This window comes from Pantherophis guttatus, chromosome 13 (assembly GCF_059756535.1).
Source record: "Pantherophis guttatus breed Tessera chromosome 13, ASM5975653v1, whole genome shotgun sequence".
In the NCBI taxonomy this organism is placed as follows: domain Eukaryota; kingdom Metazoa; phylum Chordata; class Lepidosauria; order Squamata; family Colubridae; genus Pantherophis; species Pantherophis guttatus.
The window spans coordinates 22,990,174-23,007,883 of record NC_142075.1 but is presented as its reverse complement, the minus strand read 5'-3'; the positions used below and the strand labels follow the sequence as shown (position 1 = coordinate 23,007,883).

The 17,710-nt window shown below is 46.1% G+C and overlaps 1 protein-coding gene across 5 annotated transcripts in view; it reads left to right on the top strand.

Moving 5' to 3' along the window:
• The window catches only part of SCAPER (S-phase cyclin A associated protein in the ER), a 114,579-nt gene that overhangs the window by 8,845 nt on the left and 88,024 nt on the right, over positions 1 to 17,710 (top strand). For all 5 annotated transcript variants that reach the window (XM_087878119.1, XM_060689483.2, XM_087878120.1 and 2 more), the window contains 7 exons: positions 1,610 to 1,727; positions 2,148 to 2,218; positions 4,102 to 4,296; positions 10,941 to 11,041; positions 11,897 to 12,013; positions 12,346 to 12,506; positions 16,131 to 16,393. In XM_087878119.1, coding sequence (XP_087734245.1) covers positions 1,610 to 1,727; positions 2,148 to 2,218; positions 4,102 to 4,296; positions 10,941 to 11,041; positions 11,897 to 12,013; positions 12,346 to 12,506; positions 16,131 to 16,393 — 1,026 coding nt within the window. The remainder of the gene's footprint in view (positions 1 to 1,609; positions 1,728 to 2,147; positions 2,219 to 4,101; positions 4,297 to 10,940; positions 11,042 to 11,896; positions 12,014 to 12,345; positions 12,507 to 16,130; positions 16,394 to 17,710) is intronic.

Below are 17,710 nucleotides of genomic sequence, written 5' to 3'. Positions count from 1 at the left end.
AAAATATTTTTCTGTATGCTTTTTACTAGCGATGTCTCCCCCATGCAACAGTATGCACTGAATTAACTTAAGAGATGAACCTAGACCATTTCTCTGACGCCAAAGAAGCGTGGAAATGTAGAATAGCAAATTTGGAAATAGCATTTCCTGAGAAAATACGACATTTGATGGAAATGCCCTTAGGGTCACCTCTTTAAATAATTTTGTTTTTCCGCAATCAGAGAAGAGAAGAGGTGGAGAAGAGAAGAATAGAATATAGAATATAGAATAGAATTCTTTATTGGCCAAGTGTGATTGGACACACGGATTTGTCTTTGGTGCCTATGCTCTCAGTGCACAGTGTACATCATGAAGAGCAACATGAATTATTGCCTCTGATAACTGGGCTTTTAAGTTTTACTTTTTTCCTCTGACATTACAAACATATCTGAAAATTGTCATCTGCGAAAGGATCTGTTCTGGATTTGCCCTGTGGTCGGCTGCAAGGGTTTTAATGCATCTTTCAGAATCTGGCACACCACTTTGCCAGAGTTTTACAAACCACAGGACCTCGCACTGTTTACATTTGCCATGCTTTTTTTTTCCCCCTGAAAACTTCTTTTAAAAAGACCAGCCGCTTGTAGATCTGGGTCGTTTCACCCTAACGATGGGGAAACCGAGGCTTTTAAGCACTGAAGCCCTTGCACTTGAGGTTCACCAGCCAACAAGGAGCTGGTGGGGCTGCCCCAAAGAAGAGAAGGTCAACCTCTTCTCCAGAGCACCAGAAGGCAGGACAAGAAGCAACGGACGGAAGCTAATCAAAGAGAGAAGCAGCCTAGAAATAAGGAGAAATTTCCTAACAGAACAATTAATTAGTGGAATGGCCTGACTCCAGAAGTTGTGAACGCTCCAACACTGGAAGTTTTAAAGAAGAGGCTGGACACCATTTGCCTGAAATGGTATAGGACCGTGATGGTGAACCCATGGCACGTGTGCCAGAGGTGGCACACAGCGCCCTCTCTGTGGACACACAAGCCGCCGCCCCAGTTCAATTCCGCCATGCATGTGCACGGGCCTCCCGCCAGCCAGCTAGTCTTCGGGTCTCTGCCGTGCATGCGGGGAGGACGTGCACTTTGCATTTTAGGGGTTCAGGCGCGCTTTGGGCACTCGGTCCGGAAAAGGTTAGCCATCAATGGTATAGGGTTTCCTGCTTGAGCAAGGGGTTGGACTAGAAGACCTCCAAGGTCCCTTCCAACTCCATTATTTTGTAATGAAAGGCTAAAAATATTTGGGTACTCCGTCCAAGATGATTCTCTTTCAGGTGAGGGTGAATTCTTCCCAAGTTTGCCATGTGCTACATCGGGCCACACCAAGAGGAGATGTAAGTTCTCTGCTCTTGTGATCCCAGGACATCATGAGCTGGTTGTAGGCCTAGGCCTGGGTGTCATTTTTGGTGATAGGTTTCTGTTCCTGGCTCCTTTTTGGGGTTCCAAGGCCTCTTAAGACAGAAGCAGCCCAGCCCTTTAATTCAGCGGTGGGAATTTTATAGCCAGTTTACGACCTGTGAATTTCTGTGACTCTCAGAATCAGGCTGGGTGCGATGATCTGAAACCTTTGTTCCTTTCTGCAGGCTTCTTTCCAACGCTCTAACAGTCATGACAAAGTCAGGAAAATTGTAGCGGAGGAGGGTCGCACTGCAAGGAACTTGATTGCTTGGAGCGTGCCACTGGAGAACAAAGAAGAGGAGGGTATGTACTTGACGTTGTACCAGATCAGCTTTTCTCAAAGTTGGCAGCTTTAAGATGGGTGGACTTCAAACTCCCAGAATTCCCTCGTCAGCTGACAAGGGAATTCTGGGAGTTTGAAGTCCACCCATCTTAAAGCTGCCAACTTTGAGAAACGCTGTGCTAATTCATCTCTGCTGGTCTTTGCTGTTATTGGTTTGGTTTGGTGCAGGGTAACCCCGAGTTCTAAGCTGTGATTAATGGCTTCTGTGTTACATATGTCAGGCCATTGTGGCCTGTTGAACAAGTCACAGTTAAAAGAAAAGACACATAACACCGGTGAACCCTGGTAACAGCCTGGCAGAGATAAGGGCACTAATCTCCACTCCTGAGTCCTTAAAGAAATAAAATTCTTTCTCTTAACAGAAGTTCGTCTTTTTACAGGAAAACCGAAGTGGCAGGTGGGAGCAAAATCAAAGAGGATAAACCAAGGAACACACAAAATTAGCAAACAGGTACATGCTGTTTTGTTCAACATTCAGGCATCTGAAACAACGCCAATTTCCAGAAAACCGCAAACGGTCAAATACACCTACGTAGTCACATTTTACTGTTTCCCTGAAAATAAGACCCTGCCTTATATTTTTTTGAACCCTGAAATAAGCACCTGGCCTTATTTTCGGGGAAGTCTTATTATTTTGGGGCGCATGGAGCAAGATGGGGCTCCTCTAGCCATCTTACCTGATTCTCAGCTCTGCATTTAAATATTTTCGGGGAAGGCTTATTTTCGGGGGGGGGTGGAGACTTATTTTAGCATAGCACATGCTCTCAAAAGCCCCATTGGGCTGGGGATGTCTTATTTTCAGGGAAACAGGGTACTTCTAAAGCAGGGGTGTGAAACTGGATTTCATTGAGGGCCGCATCAGGCTTGTGTTTGACCTCGGGGGGCCGGGGTCAGCGTGGCCAGGGTGGGCATGGCCAGCTCAACATCACCCATGTGGGGGGCTCTTATGGTGGACCAAGCGCTCTGCCAGCATAAATGGGCTCCCGAGTTCCGTTTTCGGCTACAATAACCTCCTGTAACCCTCTGCCAGCAAAAACAGAGCTCGGGAGAGCCACACACAGCCCCCCCCCCCCCCCGAAGCTCCATTTTCGCTGGCAGAGGCACCAAAGGCCAGTCCTGCGCTATTTCCAGGGCAGCCCCCAGACCTTGAGTGTGACACCCCTGTTCTAAAGCATTACATTGCCTGGGCAGCTAACGGGTGGGAGGGGTAGATTTTAAATGAACAGCCAAAAAGAAAGGAAAAAAAATAACTCTTTCAAAAGTGCATCCACATGTGCTGAGGGTACTTTTACACTCCCTTGGGAAGAGGGAGCCAGTGATACTAGCATTTTGAATTACCCCGGGAGTGAAAAAGGCCCACCGTAACACAAATGCCCAACTGTTCAGCGTCAATAATTGCGCTGTATTAAATACAAAACGAAAGCGCCCCTCAGTAAAATGATCACTAAATGCCCCTAATGGAAACTGCACACCCATCCTCCGGAGACCAGCCGGTCTTGCAACAGCAGGCCTGGCCAGCTGACAGGAGATTAATTTCCATATGTTAAGACCACGCAGGGAGCCAGCTCTTAAATAATCTTAAATAAGTTTCTTAAATAATCAATTTGAAAGCCGTTTGACCAAACAAACCTCTCTGCACTTAAGCCAAAATAAGCCCTGGTGTGCTTAAACATAGGACTGGGAATCGTGCGTTGTGATTGTTTGATTATGGACTATTAATTCATTCAGGGATGTCCAACCTGGGCAACTTTAAGCCTTCTGGACTTCAACTCCCAGAATTCCTCAGCTGGGGAATTCTGGGAATTGAAGTCCACAAGTTGCCAAGGTTGAAAGCCCCTGAATTAAGCCAAGGAAGCTGGATTCATACGTTGTGTTAAACCGTGATGGGACTTGTTTACTTGGATTAGGGCTAAGTCTCCACTTGCAGTGAAAACAAAGCTCTCTAGCTGATAGTTTTGCATGAAACTCCACGATACATTATTCACTTGATGGAAATCAGTGTATCTCAAACGTGGCCACTTTAAATCGTGTGGACTTCAACTCTCAACACGTGGGGAATTCTGAGAGTTAAAGTCCATGCATCTTAAAGCGGCCAACTTCGAAAAATACCACTCTGTTCCAAACCCGTGCCTTGTTCCGGGAGGTCTTCAATCCACAGGTCTTAAAGTTGCCACGTTTGAGAAACACTAATATAGGTGATCCATGATCCTTCTCAAATCATGGTTAATTGCTTGGTCTCGTGGGCAAACCTGAACAATTTGAGATTTCCTTTAAAAAAGAGACAGTGGAAACTTCATTTAGCGCACGTGCCTGCTTTTCCAATCTCCTTTGCAGAGCACGGCGCCCGATTGCAAAATCCCGCCAGCCTCCGGGGAGAAGGCCTTCTATAAAAGCCCCACCAAGACAAGGCAGCCGCGGAAAGTGGACCTCCGGGCGCGATACTGGGCGTTCCTTTTCGACAACCTAAGGCGCGCAGTGGATGAAATCTACGTCACTTGCGAATCGGATCAGAGCGTGGTCGAATGCAAAGTAAGGCTCTCCTGATTGGTCCACGCGGGGGTGGATGGGGGAGATGGCCATTTGAGCATCATGGATGGTCTTTGGATGCCAGGAGAGATGGATGTTTGATCTTCGGATGTTCTCAGGGCACCATATTGCTTTTAAAAATGCCTATTTGAAAGCCTTTCAAGATTTTTACAATGATGCAACGGAGTGTCACTTCCTCCCCCTTTACTTTACTTTACTTCTGTGGCGTGAGTTCGGTTAAAAGCAAGAAACTTAAAGGGAAAAAAAACGGTAATTTAACTGCTCTGTAACTCAGCGAACAGATTTATACGGCCCTTGTTGAGCGGCCACAATAGGGACTGGCAACTTGGTCACTAAGCAAAGCAAAGTAAAAGCACAGTTATGTGCTTACGATCTTACTTCAGCTTTGCTTTACAGACTCACAAAGGTCAGGATGCGAGGATTGGTTGCACAGTTACCTTTTCATCATCACAACTTATGAATAGTCGTCGTAGGGGTCCGTCACTAAATGGGGACCGTCTGTACTGTCCTTTCGTTATCTGGGTTTACGTAAAATACAGTGTGCCGTGGTTGCTTCATCACAGTGCACTTAGTGAGTCAAAACTCAGAAGCTGAAATGTGGTTTATTTGATCTCGGCTTCGTGTCTTCCCAACCAGAGATTAAATCTATGTTCCTTAATGTGCCACTGGGCTAGTCCTGCGCTGACTGAATACTTCTCTCCTTTGGAAATTAAAGAGGTTTTTTTTCCCCTTTTAATGAGAGAGTTTAGGCCCAATTATGCCTTCTTCCTTAATTACTATTCATTATTTTTGAGTCGTGCTATTTCACTCCGACTGTCCCGAACGTCATCTCTCTGCTAAACAAATAATTCCCTCAACACTGTCAAACTAGTTAGTAAGTCTGCATTACTATTAATCTTCTCATCGTTCCTATCACCCATCTCCCCCCACTTATGACTATATGACTCTAACCGTTTTGCTGGTATCCTTAAGATTTATATTTACTGTTTCCCTATGACTATCATTAAGTGTTGTACCTTATGATTCTTGACGAACGTATCTTTTCTTTTATGTACACCGAGAGCATGTGCATCAAGACAAATTCCTTGTGTGTCCAATCGCACTTGGCCAATAAAGAATTCTATTCTATTCTATTCTATTCTATTCTATTCTATTCTATTCTATTCTATTCTATTCTACTCTACTCTACTCTACTCTACTCTACTCTACTCTACTCTACTCCACTCCACTCCACTCCACTCCACTCCACTCTACTCCACTCCACTCCACTCCACTCCACTCCACTCCACTCCACTCCATTCTATTTCCTCTTCATTCTGTTCTGTTCTATTCTATTCTGTTCTAACAATCTGTAAATAATAATAATAATAATTCTCCCCTGAAGAGGTTACCTACTTGGGTCACGAAACCTCTGCAAGGCAACAGCCCAGCTTAGAGACCCCACCTTTCTAACGCTGATCTACGAACCTTCTCTCCTCTTGGTTCTATGGCTTTTCCGTGTCCTTGTGAGATGAAGGGAGACTTGGGGTACTCCTGGATTTACCAGTCCACGGATTCCCTCCTTCGATGTCCCATTGTTCCTGTAGGGGGCACTGTTGAGATTCTGCTGGGACCCCCCCATCGGCCGGGCTTCCTGCTCGCTCTCTTAATTCCCCGCATTGTCCCTCGCTTGCAGAGATAGTTATCGTCCCTCTCGGTGGTAAGCCAGGGAGTTTGATTGATGGCCTGGTATAAACAACGTCTGGGTGGGTCTCGTTCTCTTCATCTGACTTTTGATGGGAAACAGACATCGCCCCCCGTGCTGCCTTTTCCTCCCAACTCAACTGGAAGCTGTTTCGGCTTCCGGGTAACAATAGATTGATTCTTTCAGGTGGCCACCTAGGAAGTGAAACAATTGCAAATTGTTCGATAAGACCCCGGGGGGAAAGTCAGGAGGGCAGGTGATCCTCGGCTTAACGACCAAAAGGGAGCCCAGCGTTTCTGTTTGCTAAGTGGGAAACTTGTTAAGTTGAGTTTTGCCCCCTTTTACGACCTTTCTTGCGGCGGTTGTTAAGTGAATCACTGCATTTTAGGAACTCGGTTGTCAGAAGGTCACAAAAGGGGGATCTCGTGACCCCGGAGACACTGCAACCGTCATAAATGTAATCAGTTGCCAAGCATCCAAATGTAAATCACGCAACCCTGGATATGCTGCAACGGTCATATGTGTGAAAAATGGACACAAGTTACTTTTTTTCAGTGCCGTTGTGACCTTGGATGGTCACTGAACAAACTGTTGTAAGTCGAGGACTTCCCAACTGTTGGAAGTTGAGGACTTGTAGTCAAAATTTAGAAACTGATGGTAGTTTTCCTCTTTTAACTGAGTTTGTTTGTTTTTTCCTCCCCCTTCTCCCACTTCTGGAAGCCGTTTAGCTAAACCTCTGTGCATAAAACAGGATTTTTGTTAGCTCATGAATATGTAGTTTTTCTCCTGCCACAGAAGACTGCCAAGTCGGCAGCAAGATTAGTGCAGAAATCAAAATCCTAAGTGAATTTTGAAAACAAACAGCGCCTTGTGGCTTCCAAGCCGGCTGTCGGTTTAATACAATTTAATTCACATTAAAAAAAAAAAAAAAAAAAAGGAAAAAAGAAGCTCCGACCATGGTTTTCTCACTCAAGAAATTTCCCCAGTAATTTTTATTTTTTTTTACAAAAAACAAAGAAAAAAAGATGGGGTCTGATTGCCTGGCTGGGTAATCGGATTACGATTTTCTAAATATTTATGGCTGAAAGAATTAGTACATTATTTGTACGACATCTTTGCAGATCCAAGACCTCGTCCAAAAAATTCCAGTGATTTCACTCATGTTATGCTGGGAAGGAAACACTACGCGGCCAAGGCTTCCTTATAACATAACCATGAAAACAAAAACCTTGTTTTCTGAAAAGAGTTGGCAGGGCATAGCGGCAGGATTATCCGACCGTTGCTTTGTTTACAAAATTTAGGGTTTTTTAAAAAAAAAAAAAACTGCGTGGAATTGCGTACTGCACAAAAGATGCGTTTTGGAAAGGTTTAAATCGTACCGGGATACCTGGTTTGGTGAGAATCCATAACTTCTCCGCTCCCCCAAACCCACGGCGCAATCTTACCGATTTAATTTTAACCATTGTTTTCAATAAAAATAAAATACTCCCCAGCTTTTAAAAGCGGTCGGTTAGTCAAGCTGTGTCTGGCGGGAAAATGAGAGTTAAGATGCATGTGTTGATTTTTACAACTGTGGTGTCGGTTTTAAATAATTTTCTGCCCCTGCAGAATGACATGTTTTCCGAAGTCAAATGTTGACTTCTTGTCTTAGCATTAAGCTAAACGGGAAAAAAACAAGAAAAAACTTAAGACCATTTTTCACATTTTCTCTCTCCTTCCTTCCTTCCTTCCTCCCTTCCTCCCTTCTCCTTTTCTCTCCTTCCTTCCTTCTTCTTCCCCATTCTCCTTCCTTCCTTTTCCTTTTCTCTCTTTCCTTCCTTCTTCTTCCCCATTCTCCTTCCTTCCTTCCTTCCTTCCTTCCTTCCTTCTCCTTTTCTCTCCTTCCTTCCTTCCTTCTTCTTCCCCATTCTCCTTCCTTCCTTTTCCTTTTCTCTCTTTCCTTCCTTCTTCTTCCCCATTCTCCTTCCTTCCTTCCTTCCTTCCTTCTCCTTTTCCTTCCTTCCTTCCCTCTTCTTCCCCATTCTCCTTCCTTCCTTCCTTCCTTCCTTCTCCTTTTCCTTCCTTCCTTCCCTCTTCTTCCCCATTCTCCTTCCTTCCTTCCTTCCTTCCTTCCTTCCTTCTTCCCTTCCTTCCCCTTTTCTCTCCTTCCTTCCTGCCTGCCTTCCTGCAGCCTGCAGTTGTTAAATTAGTCACACAGTCATTAAGTGGATCTGGCTTCCTCATTGACTTTGCTTGTCAAAAGGTCACAAAAGGGAATTATGTGACCCCGAGACATTGTGACCGTCATAAATATGGGCCAGTTGTCAAGCATCCGAAGGTAAATCACATGACCATGGGGATGCCGCAATGGTCATAAGTGTGCAAAATTTTCGTAAGTTTTTTTTAGTGGTGTTGTAACTTTGATCACTAAATGAACTGTTGTAAGTCAAGGACTACATGTAGTACCAAAGCAAGTTGCCCCCTGAAGGGTGTGTGTGTGAGAGAGACACAGAAAATGAGAGAGAAAGGCAGAGAGAGAGAGAGAGAGAAAACGAGAGACACAGAGAGAGAGAGAGAGAAGAAGAGAGAGAGAGAGAAAACAAAAGAGACGGAGAGAGAGAGAGAAAATGAGAGACAGAAAATGAGAGAGAGAGAGAGAAACAAGAGAGAGAAAACAGAGACAGAAAACGAGAGAGACAGAGTGAGACAGAGAAAACAAAAAAAATGGAAAGAGACAGAGAGAGAGAAAATGAGAGAAAGTGAAAAAGAGAGACAGAGAAAATGAGAAAGAGAGAAAAAAACAAGAAAGAAAACAGAGAGACAGAGAGAGAGAGAACGAGAGAAAGAGAAAATGAGAGAGAGAGAGGAGAGAGAGAAAAACAAGAGAAAACAGAGAGAGAGACAGAGAGAGAGAAAACGAGAGGGAGAGACACAGAGAAAACGAGAGAGAGAGAGAGAGAGAGAGAGCAACCTTTCTCAAGTGGTCCAGCGTTTCTACTGCTTCAGCATCCCAGATGATACCTGTGGATAAAAAGGAGACCCGTATCGACGGTCAGGACAGAAGGGCCCCACGCGTAGGGATTGTGTGTCATCCCCACACAAGGGATGGCGCCAACCCTCCGGCGGGGCCCGCCGGTCACGAGCCTGAATTACAAACCAATCGAATCCGTCGCAGCCAATTGGTAAAGTAATTGGTAATTTTAGCTGGACATCCATACGCCGTTATCGGGATGCTGGCCACGAGGGTTTTTCAGAGGCACTTTTGTTTCCACAAAATGGCCCTCATCGCTTCGGGGAGGAAGACGGGCCTCCCTGCATCGGGGTGGGGGGAGAGCAGCTCCTGCCCCTCGTCTTCAGCTTTTCTCACGTCAGAGTCGAGTTACGGCTGCCCTGCACTGATGCGTCTTCGGGATAAGCCTTTTTCTGAAATAAGTTCCTTTCGGCCATTAAGTGTAATTTGGATACGTTGTCAGTCCTGGTAAGATAATTGTGTCTTGTTTGGATGAGCTCAGCGCTAGGAAGCTGCACGTTGTTAGGCTGGGACTTTTAAAAACTTGTTTGTTTGTTTGTTTTTGCAGTTCCTGACTCAGTTGCATTTCTTAGTTACATACTTGGGGCTACGAAATGTTTCTTTTGGGGTGCCTTGCCCTAAAGACAGGGGTGAAATGCTCCGGGTTCAGACCGGATCACCCGATCCGGTAGCAATGGCAGCGGGTGGTTCGGAGAACCAGTAGCAAAAATCCCTGCGGCCCCCCCACCATGCCCAGCTGAGCCGCACAATCATCAAAGGCTTTTTTAAATTATTTTTAAAAGCATTTTTTCTACAACCTTTTCGGCCGAAGAAGTTGTTGAAAAAATGGTTTTAAAAGTTAAAAAAAAAAAAAAAAGTTGGTCACGCCCACTCAGTCACATTACCCACCAAGCCACGCCCACAGAACCGGTAGTAACAAATTTTACATTTCACCACTGCCTAAAGAGGATGCGAACCCAGACACCCCTCTGCGAGGGAGATAGGCAGTTAAAAAGTCTGATGTAAAAATAATAAACAAACAAATAAGAAAAAGGGAAGGGAGGGAGGGAGGGAGGGAGGAAGGAAGGAAGGAAGGAAGGAAGGAAGGAAGGAAGGTTGGTTACCTGCTTCATTGATAGAGCTTCTGGACTGTTTGGTTTGGTCTGGTTCTGAAAGGTGAAAAAAAGAACATTGAAAAAAGAACATGGGAAGGAAGGAAGGAAGGAAGGAGTGTGAAAGAATGAAAGAAAGAAAAAAGAGAGAAAGGAAAGAAAGGAAAAGTTGCTTTTTTGTTAATCAGCTACTTCGTTTTGTCCAAATAAATGATGCTCATTTTGTTTTGCTTGCATTCAATATTAAAATCTGCCCCACCCCCCCAAGAGCCCTGTTCTTCTGAGGCCACCTCATTTAGGACACCCCACCTCCTTTGATGGCTGAGCGTAGCTTCCAAGGGCTGCACCTGCAGAGCAAATAATACTAGCCCAGAGATGAGGAAGCTAAGGGGAGGCCCAGTAGAAGTTTCCCCATCCTTGAAGGGTGCAGAGAGGGGTACGGGAAGGAGGTGTGGATTGATTCTCCGTAATGCTCGAGGGCAGGGCAAGAACCAGTAATGGAAACTTAACAGAGAGAAAAATCTAAACTCAAAAAAAGGGAGTTTTCTGACTGAAGCAGCCATTGAGCAGGGGAGCAGCCTGGCCTTTGAAATCGTGAGGGCTCCATCGTTCTCCATACTCAATTTTTCCAGCAGCTGAGTAGCTCGACTTGAACAATTGGTGCAGACAGGAACTGGATGAGTTTTGTGCCGGTTTGCAAAAGAGGGAGTTCTCCCGATGCTACAGCCCATGCCTCTTACAGGATTACTTATTTTTATGGTCGTTCCACCACTGCCCCCACCACCCCGTTATTCCTTTATTATTTTATTTTGTTGCTGATAACGTTTCTTCTTCTTTCTAGGAGGTGCTGATGATGTTAGACAATTACGTGCGGGATTTCAAGGCCTTGATCGATTGGATTCAGTTGCAGGAGAAGTTGGAGAAGGCTGATGCTCAAAGCAGGTGAATGGGAAAGATCCCTCCTTCCTTCCTTCCTTCCTTCCTTCCTTCCTTCCTTCCTTCCTTCCTTCCTTCCTTCTTTCTTTCCTTTTATTCTCTCCTTTCCTTCCTTTTTCCTTTCCTTCTTTCCCTCTCCCTCCATCTTTCCTCCTTTCCTTTCCTCTCTCCCTTCCTTTCCTTCCTTCCTTCCTCCCTCCCTCCCTCCCTCCCTTCCTTCTTCTCTCCCTTCCTTTCCTTCCTTCCTTTCCTCTCCCTCCATCTTTCCTCCTTTCCTTTCCTTTCCTTTCCTTTCCTTTCCTTTCCTTTCCTTTCCTTTCCTTTCCTTTCCTTTCCTTTCCTTTCCTTTCCTTTCTCCCTTCCTTTCCTTCCTTCCTTCCTCTCTCCCTTCCTTTCCTTTCTTCCTTTCCTCTCCCTCCATCTTTCCTCCTTTCCTTTCCTTTCCTTTCCTTTCCTTTCCTTTCCTTTCCTTCTATCTTTCCTTTCCTCTCTCCCTTCCTTTCCTTCCTTCCTTCCTCTCTCCCTTCCTTTCCTTTCTTCCTTTCCTCTCCCTCCATCTTTCCTCCTTTCCTTTCCTTTCCTTTCCTTTCCTTTCCTTTCCTTTCCTTTCCTTTCCTTTCCTTTCCTTTTCTTCTATCTTTCCTTTCCTTTCCTTTCTTGTCCTGTCCTGTCCTTCCCTTCCCTTCCCTTATCCCTTTCTTCCTTCCCTTCCCTTTCTTATAAAAGGATAAGCCAGCTTTGTACTCATGGCGGGGTCCTACAGGGCTCCCCATTGCATTGCAACATCCAAGGAGTGAGGTGCTATTGATTGCAAGGGAAAGAAAGGCGACTTCTTTGCTGAGTATTCCGCATCCTTTGCAGGCCGACCTCGCTAGCGTGGGAAGTCAAGAAGATGTCTCCAGGGCGTCATGTCATTCCCAGCCCATCGACCGACAGAATCGGCGTGACCTCCAACGCCCGAAGAAGTCTCAATTTCGGGTATGCAAATTAAACAGCTTTTACGATTGCAAGGGTGAAATGGGTGGGCTACAAACGGCCAAACGGAAGAAATTGGTAGCTCAGCAAGCAAGGAGATCGTAATTTTGTTTACCGCTTCCCAGCTGCTGATTCATCACCTGGTTGGGTGGGGAAACGAGGCGAGCTTTCACAGCCACAGAGTGACCCACTGAGGGTTCCCTCGCCACCTCCATGGGGTGTCCAACCTTGGGAACTTTGAGAGCTGTGGACTTCAACTCCCAGAATTCCCAAGCCAGCATGACAAGGGGCAGATGGTTTTAATGGCCGGAGATCATGAGTTTTCCTTCTCTTAGAGGGCCTCCTGCGACTGTTACCTCGAACCGTCTGGCTCCTTCCGGGGTCAGCTGGGCAGACAAAGTCAAAGCCAGTCACCCAGGAGCAGCTCCCCATTCGGAGAAGGCGGCAGCCCAGAGCCAGGGGCCCCCTGCAGCGCAGAAGCCCTCCCGCCGAACGGGCAAGTATTTTCCCCCTTTCCAGTTCGGCCAGCCTTGTTTGGGTACCCCAGTCCTTTCCAGGCAAGGTGTGCCTTTTTTTTTTTTTTTAATTTGATTTATATGCCGCCCTTCTCCGGAGACTCAGGGCGGCTTACAATGTGCTAAGCAATAGCCTTCATCCTTTTGTATATTTATACAAAGTCATCTTATTGCCCCCACAATCTGGGTCCTCATTTCACCTACCTTAGAAAGGATGGAAGGCTGAGTCAACCTTGAGCCTTGGCGAGATTCGAACCTGCAGTAATTGCAGGCAGCTGGTCTTAATAACCAGCTTAATAACAGGGTGCCTTAGACCACTGTACTACCAAGGCTCTTCCTTGGTAGTCAACGACAAGGCTTGTCGACAGAGGCTGCATTTTAGACATCAGGCCTAAAAAGAGAACGTTATATGGCCATACAAAGGACACGGTGGCTCAGTGGCTAAGACGCTGAGCTTGTCGATCGAAAGGTCGGCAGTTCAGCGGTTCGAATCCCTAGTGCTGCGTAACGGGGTGAGCTCCCGTGACTTGTCCCAGCTTCTGCCAACCTAGCAGTTCGAAAGCAGGTAAAAAATGCAAGTAGAAAAATAGGGACCCCCTTTGGTGGGAAGGGAACAGCGTTTTCCGTGCACCTTTGGCACTGAGTCCTGCCGGCCACATGACCACGGAGACGTCTTCAGACAGCGCTGGCTCTTCGGCTTTGAAACGGAGATGAGCACCGCCCCCTAGAGTCGGGGACGACTAGCACGTATGTGCGAGGGGAAGCTTTACCTTCACCTATGGCCATACAAATGGAGCTCGCGTAAAAAGCACGCAGAATGCATAGAATTAAAACGAAATGATGTTTCCTCAATACAGGTAGCTCTCGACTTACAACAGTTCATTTAGTGACCATTCAAAGTTACAACGGCGCTGAAAAAAACTGACTTACAACTGTTTTTCACACTTATGACCGTTGCAGCGTCCCCACGGTCACGTGATCAAAATTCAGGCGCTTGGCCACTGACTCATACTTAACGACGGTTGCAGTGTCCCCGGGGTCACGGGATCCCTTTTTGCGACAGGCACAAGTCCGTGGGGGATCCAGATTCACTTAACAACTGGGTTACTCACTTAACAACTCTGGCAGGTCGTAAAATGGAGTAAAAGTACGTTGAAAGCGATAATGGACGGGCGGCTTGCTTTGGGGAGTAGAGGTCACACACACACACACACACACACACACACACACACACACACCCGTAATCCTGTTGCCGTTTCTTCTGCTGAAAATACGTCTCTGCTTGATAGATATGGGAAGGCCAGAGAGGCTTTTGCAGGCGTTAGCCCAGGGGTGAAATGTAAAATTTGGTACTGCTGGTTCTGTGGGCGTGGCTTGGTGGGGGGGGTAATGTGACTGGGTGGGCATAGCCAACTTTTTTTTTTTTTTACTTTTAAAAGCATTTTTTCTACAACCTCTTCGGCCGAGGTTTTAAAAGCCTCTGACGATCAGGGAATTGCAGAGTGGAAGTATATGAAGCTTTTTTTTTTTTTGGGGGGGGGGGGTTTGATGTGACATGACAGCGGTTAGTAAATTGCTTAGCATATCAAGAGTTGCCTAAAATCCAGGTCAGTTTAGCTCATTATTATGAAAGTTCAAGAAAGCTTTTTTTTTTTTATTTTGATTCCATTCCATCTCTCCTTCCTTCCTCCCTCCCTCTCCTTCTTTTCTTCCCTTCCCTCCCTCCCTTCCTTCATCCCTTCCCTTCCATCTTTCTCTCCTTCCATCTTCCTTCCTTCTTTCCATCCCTCCCTCCCTCCTCCTGTCTCTCTCCCCTTACTTCCTTCTATCCCTCCTTCTCTCCCTCCCTCTCCTCTCCTTTCCTTTCCTTCCCTTCTTTTCTTTCCTTCATCCCTCCCTCCCTCCCCTCCCTCCCTCTCTCTCTCCTTCCTTCCCTCCTCTTTCCTTCCCTTCCCTCCCACCCTCCTTCTATCTTTCTCTCCTTCCTTCCTCCCTCCCTTCCCTCCCTCCCTCCTTCCGTCTCTCTCCTCTTCCTTCCATTCCTCCCTCCTTCTCCTTCTTTCCTTCCATTCCTTTCTTTCCTTCCTTCCTTCCTTCCTCCCTCCCCTCCCTCCTCTTTCCTTCCCTTCCCTTCCCTTCCCTTCCCTCCCTCGCCTTCCTTCCCTCCCTCCTTCCATCTCTCCCCCTTCCTTCCTTCCCTTCCTTTCTTTCTTTCCTTCCTCCCTCCCCTTCCTCCTTCTCTCCCTGATACATGCACACTAATGGAAGGAGGCTGTTTCAGGGAGAAGGGTAGAAGCCCATCCTCTACCTGCAGGAGAAAGACCCCCTTTTAAATAGATGCTTTAGTTGCAGAAACACCCCCTCCCCCACCCTTCCAAAGCTCAACAGGTCTCCTGTGACTTGGTCCTGCCGTGTCACTAATAAGGTTAACCGGACAGTCCTTCCAGATGGAGCCCTCTGAAAGGCAGCACATCTAAATGGCTTTTAGACAAGGGGGGGGGGGGGCTCAGCCCAACAGATGGTCTGTCCCTCCCGTGTAATACAAGAGGAAGCAGAGAGGGGGGAGCTCGAGTGCGGTTAAGAGAGTTGTCAAAATAATCCCCTGAAATATTCACGGACAAAACAGGACAAGTAACTAAATCCAGCTTGCGATATATCCGGGCTGGGGGATAATGTGTGTTGCCTTCCTTTTTTTAAAAACACTGGTTTCTGCATTGCGGTAAGTGGCCATATGGTGGACATCCCATTTCTCCTGGTCTGCCAGGACATCTTAGAGCAGGGGTCTCCAACCTTGGCAACTTTAAGCCTGGAGGACTTCAACTCCCAGAATTCCCCTGGGGAATTCTGGGAGTTGAAGTCCTCCAGGCTTAAAGTTGCCAAGGTTGGAGACCCCTGTCTTAGAATCCCAATCTAAAATACCTGTTGGAGTTGAATGAGGATCCTCCTTTGGCTAAATAGCTGATACCCGTCAGAAGACGAACCTCGCTGGTTCTGTGACAGGCTTATTTTTTTTTTTCCTTTTATGCATGAATATTGCTCCCTATACCGTTTTTTCCAAATTGGAACAGAAGAGAATTTTTGTAACTCCGAGGTCCTTGGTGCTCTCTGAGCTTGTTGGGTTTCTTGCAGATGTTTCATGACCCAACTAGGGAACATCATCAGTGCTAGAAGGGAGTGGGGTGTGCAGTGGGGAGGAGGGGGGAGGACTGTGGGGTCCTTGGTTGTCTCTGAGCTTCGTTGTTTTTCTTGCAGACATTTCCTGACCCAGCTAGGTAACATCATCAGTGCTGGGAGGGAGCAGACGGGGGGGTTTAAATTGGTCTGCTTACAGAATCATAACTGGGCTAGTGGATACAAAGTACAGGTAGTCCTTAACTTATGACCACCATTGAGCCCAAAGTTTCTGTTGTTGAGCAACACAGTGGTTAAGTGAACTTTGGCCCATTTTACAGTAATTTTAGTGCCCGCTGACTGCATAATTTTATTTTTACCCCCTTCGTCTAACAGACAGTGAAGGCAAAATATTACTGAATGCTTCCTTCGCCCAACGCTGTTTCCGCTGCTAAGTTTTCCTCCTGATTTCTTGGTTGGCTTTTCCCATGTAGAGAGGAGAGATGCTGAAGGCTGGGAGACCGTCCAGCGAGGGAGGCCCGTTCGATCCAAATCTTCTGCTTTGGTCCCCAAAACCACTTTGCCTGCGGAATCATCGCACTTGAAGGATGACAGTGACAAAGAAAACGTCATTCTTCCTCCACCGGTCCACAAACCGAAGGGTTCATTGGCCGAGGACAGCACGTCGAAAAATATGGATCCCATCCTGAAAGACCCTTGCCATCAGTGTGAACATCCACTCACGGAGAGGACTCAGGTAAGCATCACTCAATCTTTAGGGGTTTTTATTTATTTTTATTGATTTCCTATTAAATACATTTCTTAGTGCTTAATCAACATCGTGTTATCTGGGTATTTAATTTGCTTAACAATGCACATTTACATTCTTCATCTCCACCCCTTTTCTCCAACCATTGGAAAAATAAATTCCATGTTTGATAATACCGTGTTTCCCCGAAAATAAGACCTCCCCTGATAATAAGCCCAATCGGGCTTTTGAGCCCATGCGCTAAAATAAGCCCTCCCCGAAAATATTTAATCCTCCGGTTAGGGTTAGGGAGACAGAACTGGAAATCAGGTAAGACAGCAAGAGGAGCCCCGTCTTGCTCCACGCGCCCCAAAATAATAAGGCTAAGCGCTTATTTCGGGGTTCAACAAAATATAAGACAGGGTCTTATTTTCGGGGAAACACGGTATTCTACACTTTCTTTCTGATTAATTTTCAATGTCCATCTATCCATTTCTGCACAATCTAGTATCTTCCTGACTATCTCTTCATCTCACGGTATATCTTCATTTTTCCAGTATTGTGCAAATATAATCCTCCCTGCTGTTAAAGAAATGTAATTAAATACATACTTTTCTTATCAATTTTTTTTCTGATACTATACCTAATAAAAACAGTTCAGGTTTGAAATCTACATGTTTATAAAGTCTGCAGGTTGTTTTTTTTTTTTACAACGCCTGATTGGCTGTAAGATGGGCTGTGAGAATGAATGAAGGGGGAAAAGTGAGATTTGGAGGGAGAGAAAAAAATTAAAACATTAAATTGCCTTGAGCAATTTACCCACAGCAAACAAAACTTCGAGGCAGGAAGGTTCCTCAAAAGAATAGCTTTATTGGGTATATCATATTGGCACAGATCTGGTGAAAACCGAAGATTCCCACAGTTTTCACCTAATTAAAAGTAAAAGTTTTCCCTCAATCCCAAACAATCAGTCACATGGCCCAATCAAGGCGCTGTCTGGTTGCCTGGTGACATCACTCCTCCTTCCTCTGGCCAAGTGTGAGATTCATGTCCTTGGTTCCCAAGAGAAAGCATTTTATTTTGGCTACAAAACCCCAGCTATCTCTAATCCCCCCTCCCTGTCCCTCAGCCCAGTGGTGAAATCCTCCGTGGATTGCCACGATTTGCTACCAGTGCATGTGTGGTGTGCGCTAAAAGCACGCTGTGCGCGCACTGTGCACCAAGAGTACGCCGTGTGCACATGCACAGTGCATGCTTCGCATGGAAAAAGGAGGCTTGGGAAGGTAAGTAGAACAGCGAGGGGGGGTGGACAGCTGTGCCGCACGA